Below are 4,742 nucleotides of genomic sequence, written 5' to 3' on the forward strand. Positions count from 1 at the left end.
CAGAGGTTTCATTGGCCCTTGTATATGCATTATGTGTATACAAAATTTGGAGGATGTGCATCAATTTTTTTCTTGTGTACCCATTTGCATTTGTAGTATGGGATGGGGTGATGCAATTATTAAACATTAACTACACATGGATGAAGGATTCAATAGAGGATTGTCTATCTTTCTAGTTTAATTCCCAAAAGGAGCATGTTGCATTTCCTTTTTACATTTTATGAGGCATATGATGTTGCCAGAATCATAACAGTTTTTAACAGAAAGAGGAAAATGTCAAGAGGATTATGGTTAACATAGTTGCATATTATGGAGAGATCAATCCGAGAAAATTGAAATAGATAAAGTGATTGATCCAACTGAGAGACATGTGGAAGGAGTACCCTGATGGATTTTTTGATGGGGCATGCACATAAAGATAGTGTGGATGTGGGGCATCCATTGTTCAAGAGCCCGAAAAATTATATCATTTTTGGTGGGAGGGTAAATGGTACTAACAACAAAGTTGAATTAATTTCTCTATGGGGCGTTATGTTATGTGTTAAGGGGTTGGGCATCTAGGTTTTGTAGGTGTTTGGGGATTCAAAGGGAACCATAGATTGGGTTAAGGTATCTACAATTTTTCAACGGTCTATTATTTATGCACATCTACGTGGAAGAAAATTGGGTAGTAGACACTTTGTCAAAGAGAGGAGTGTCGAATGAAGCAGGTATGATCCAATTTGTTGCTTTTGACCATGGTTCTTTGACAAATACAGGGAGCATAACATCTTGTAAAGGTAGCGATGACACATAGGTACTAAAAGCTTTATATCTATGTTTTTTTGTTGGCATCTAAGAGTTAAAGACAGTGGCTAAATATACATACATTTTTGTGTTAGCAGTATTGCCTTTTTGTGTAGTCTTGACAAAAAGTTGTATCAAATATTCCAAATAAACGTGTATAATGATAAAAAGCTATTAGATAATAAAGATATTCCCGAAGATGAAGACCAACAATACTATAAAGTACCATGCACTTGTAACTTCTTTAAATGAAAAGTAATATCAGAAAAGGGTGCCGGGGCAACGGAGTAACACGTGATCTAAAGTCCCGAAAGCCTAGTGAAAGATTGTGAAAGATTGCATTATAAAATAGCCCGATTTCCCAAGGTAAATCCTCTCTATAATCTCGTGCAACATCTCTCGTCTTGAATGAATAGTTGTACAGTTGTAGATAAACATTTTAATTTTCACTTTATACCACCTAATTGTAAAAGGGCCTATCACGATAATCCTACGATTTAAAGGAATGCACTTAAAAGTGATAATTTTAATTTTAGAGAAATAATGATAACAATCTTAAAGGTTAAATAACCTTGTAATTTAAAAGACCATTACAATCTTATAATTTAGAGTCTCATAATTTAAAAAGAACCTTGTAACAATAATGTCATAACTGTACACTGAGTTATATCATTTACGAGTAGAAATGTTCTAAACACTATTATTTTTTTAACACCTGGAAACGTCGTAAAATAGTTCATTTTCAGAGTGAAAATTGGTTGTAAAATTATTTTCATGCTTTGAATTCGTTCAGTTTCATTTTATTGCACGATATTTTTACTGCAGCTTATTCTCGCTTCAATCAACCGAAATTTGTAAGAACAAAATATTATACACTTTTGACAGTGGGTTTTCTCTGGTTTCAATCAACTTACATTTGTAAGAACAGAATATTATATATAATGATACTCATATTAATATCAAATATCAGAGAAGGAATTTATATTTTTATCAGAATTTGTGTGGAAGTGGATCTCAACAAAGTACTGCAGAATTTTACATACAGTTTTTAGACTTCGAAAACAGGGAATTTAGGTGCACAACATGTTGAAAAACAAGACAACTACAGAACTCACATCTTATGGCTAAGAGAGATCCAAGAAGGAAAAAGAAACAAGGGATGGAAATTTCCAAAGCAGCAATCTGAAAGCCAAGAAAATAATGAGTAAACAAGTCTCCCTATCAATAAACAACCCAAAATCCACAAGAAAGCCTAGCAAATGGAGGAGCTAATCATGAAGCAGCAGGAATCCCAGCCCCAACAATGCAGCAGGAGAAGATCCCTGAAGAAACGGAGACATGATGTTACAAACTACATCATATTTCTGAGAGTTAGGATGCAGATAAGGAAAATCCAAGGATGAATGAAGAGAACCAGCTAGTACTTGTAATGACTGCTGCAAATCAAGGGGGGTGGCCAAAGGTAGAAAAGAAAGAAAGAATAAAGGTAGAAAAGAAAGAAAGAATAAAAGGGTAAACAAGTTCTTCCATCTAAGAGCTGTTTATTTTTATTGATTTGAGTCTATTCGGTCTCTGTACGCAACTGTTTTGACTAATTTGACTGAATACAGCTACAATATATAATTTTGTTTTCACTAATAAAATTACATTTTTAGTAGTACAGAAAAGATGTCCCCACCACATATAATTTTGTTTTCACTAATCCAAATAAATTTTTACTCCGAAAGAAAAAATGTCAAATACCAGCAAATAGTAAACGAAATCATACCAATAAACCAGCAAAATAGAACACTCGAGCACCCTTAGAAGTGGCAGTACTGGATTGGTTTGCTGCACAGATTTGAACCTTGACATATTTGGACCCCTATAACACTCTGCTCCGTGCCTCTAATTTTCTAACAGATTGGCCTTGCTTAACCAATTTTTACAATCATAGACAGAGCAGAAGGCCTGCAAGCAGGTGAGGATAATAAGTATCGCAGCAGCTACCAGGGATAGGAATTGCCACGACCCGAATATATGATTGTTCACGAACTCCACCACCACAACATTCCATTTTCTGTTATAATATCTATTTACATCATCTATAACATTGTCGAGATATCGAACCTTTGTGAGACGAACGCACTTACCCATGCTGTTCCACAGGCTCGCAACCTCTCCGTCGTTATGGAGGTGGTTGCAAATAATTCCACTTTGTCTCAACAGTCTCACATCAGCTTCGGAGTCGATGATTCCGTTCATGAAATCTGTGTATCGTGTGAAAACCATCGCACCGGGCGCTGCCGAAGCTTCGAATGCCACCAGATTTCTCAGGATTACCTCTGTGTTGGTGTCCAACTTTACTTTTGGAAGGTAAAGTGTCGCAGTCTTCTCGTCAAATTGTATTGAGGTGAGGTCGCCGTTGGTAGGAACAAATTTGACTCCCGCAGAGTATAAATCGGCCACAGATGGAATAGCCAGTTCGTCTCGCGTGGGCGGTATGATCTTAACAGATGATTCTTCCGCCTTCCCTTTTCCCTCTTCCTCAGTTTTGGTGGCATCTTTGTTGACAAGAAGAGCCAAGGGTTTCTTCAACACGCTCAGAACAGGAAGGTTCCCAAGAATAGAAAGAAGACGTAAGGGCAACTTCATCAGGCGATGCGTCAACTTCGTGAGAAATCGAAGGGGGCCAACGTTTAAAGAGGAGACAGCCTTCCATAACAAATCGAAGGCTCGTGTAAGAGTTGACATCTCCCCTGTAAAAGGCTCCTCGTTTTCTTCGTCTTTCGGAATATTCAGATTTTGATCGTTGCAAACAGGAACTATAGCGTAGTACAGCACCTCCAGAACATGACCTCTCTCGATTGTATGGATCTTCAAATCCTCGGGAAGCTTGAAGGTGAAAGGCGACATTTCTTGACATAGAAGTCTTAGCAGTGTGCAGAGTCTCTCCTCTGCCTGGGTTTCAGAACCCAACTGCAATTCCAAAAGCTTTTGCAATAGAAAGAGTGGCAATTGATTTTCCAACATCATCAAATCTCTCACAATGGAATTGTGAGCAGCGCTGGTGCCAGTCGGATCTAGGATTCGCCCCAATTGCTTGACATCCACTTCAGAGTTTTGGTCGGCCTGCCTGACATAAAACTGCAAACACTCGAGAAGAAAGGCTGCGTCCAGAGCCATGATCCACGCCAAGGTTTCTTCCGTGTAGTCGAGGAACTTGTCGTAACTGCTCCGCATTCGCCGGTCGTGCTTCTTAAACTCCTCCACAACCACAGACTCAAACTTGCGGCCGTTGATTCTTTTCTGATATCTACGAGCAGCTTCCAATTTGTAGCGCTCCATGTTATAGAGCTCAGATCTCCAGTGGTGATAGGGACCGATGGAAATCAACTGAGGAGTGTATGCTTCAGGTTTCATTGCCAGTAAATCTTTAGGCACACTAAACACGGACATACAGAATTCCTTCACTTCTTCTTCTTCTTGCTCTAGATCCAGACTTTCCTTAATTTGAATAATCCAACCATTCTGATCAATCTTCGGTTGAATTTCTGTGTTGGATTCCATGTTTTGGAATGGACGACAGGAAACAAAGCACGAAAGGTGAGAAAGGTGAGAAAAATGTGAGACAGCAGAGTTACTGCCCAGCCATATAAAAAGTGATCCGTGATGACAGAGGGCGGAGGTATGTGAACATGGTTTACTTTTCTTATTTAAGATTCTGATTCAGCGACTCGCGCCACGCGCAAGGGATTGTACACTGCCTAAGTGGACGCTATTTTCCCTTTGTCAAACACGATTTCTATGGTTTGTACCTTGCCAGTTTAGTGCGCATGAGGTGGTCCGCCAGTATAATCGAATTATCCAGGTGGTCCATTAGTGCTTTCATCGCACGCAAAGTAGAAATGCCAACAATGCTCGACACAAATCTATGTCTCCTTTAACTGCTCAAAACTCTTTCGAACATACTTTAA

At 38.9% G+C, this 4,742-nt stretch overlaps 1 protein-coding gene across 2 annotated transcripts; it reads right to left on the reverse strand.

Annotated features, from left to right (window-relative positions):
* Window positions 1–2,536: 2,536 nt before the first annotated feature.
* LOC149192995 (putative UPF0481 protein At3g02645) lies at window positions 2,537–4,451 on the reverse strand. Of its 2 annotated transcripts, XM_089406515.1 has the most exons (2): window positions 2,919–4,451; window positions 2,537–2,736 (listed from the first exon to the last, which is right to left on the reverse strand). In XM_089406515.1, exons 1-2 carry the CDS (start codon window positions 4,333–4,335, stop codon window positions 2,717–2,719), a joined length of 1,437 nt encoding a protein of 478 aa, XP_089262641.1. In that variant the 5' UTR covers window positions 4,336–4,451; the 3' UTR covers window positions 2,537–2,716. The 2 variants fall into 2 exon arrangements, with proteins under 2 accessions (XP_089262641.1, XP_089262640.1); XM_089406514.1 differs by having other exon boundaries at window positions 2,537–4,451.
* Window positions 4,452–4,742: the final 291 nt, after the last annotated feature.

This window comes from Pinus tabuliformis, chromosome 2_2 (assembly GCF_031772625.1).
Source record: "Pinus tabuliformis cultivar Carrire ecotype Pingquan chromosome 2_2, CPIR1, whole genome shotgun sequence".
In the NCBI taxonomy this organism is placed as follows: domain Eukaryota; kingdom Viridiplantae; phylum Streptophyta; class Pinopsida; order Pinales; family Pinaceae; genus Pinus; species Pinus tabuliformis.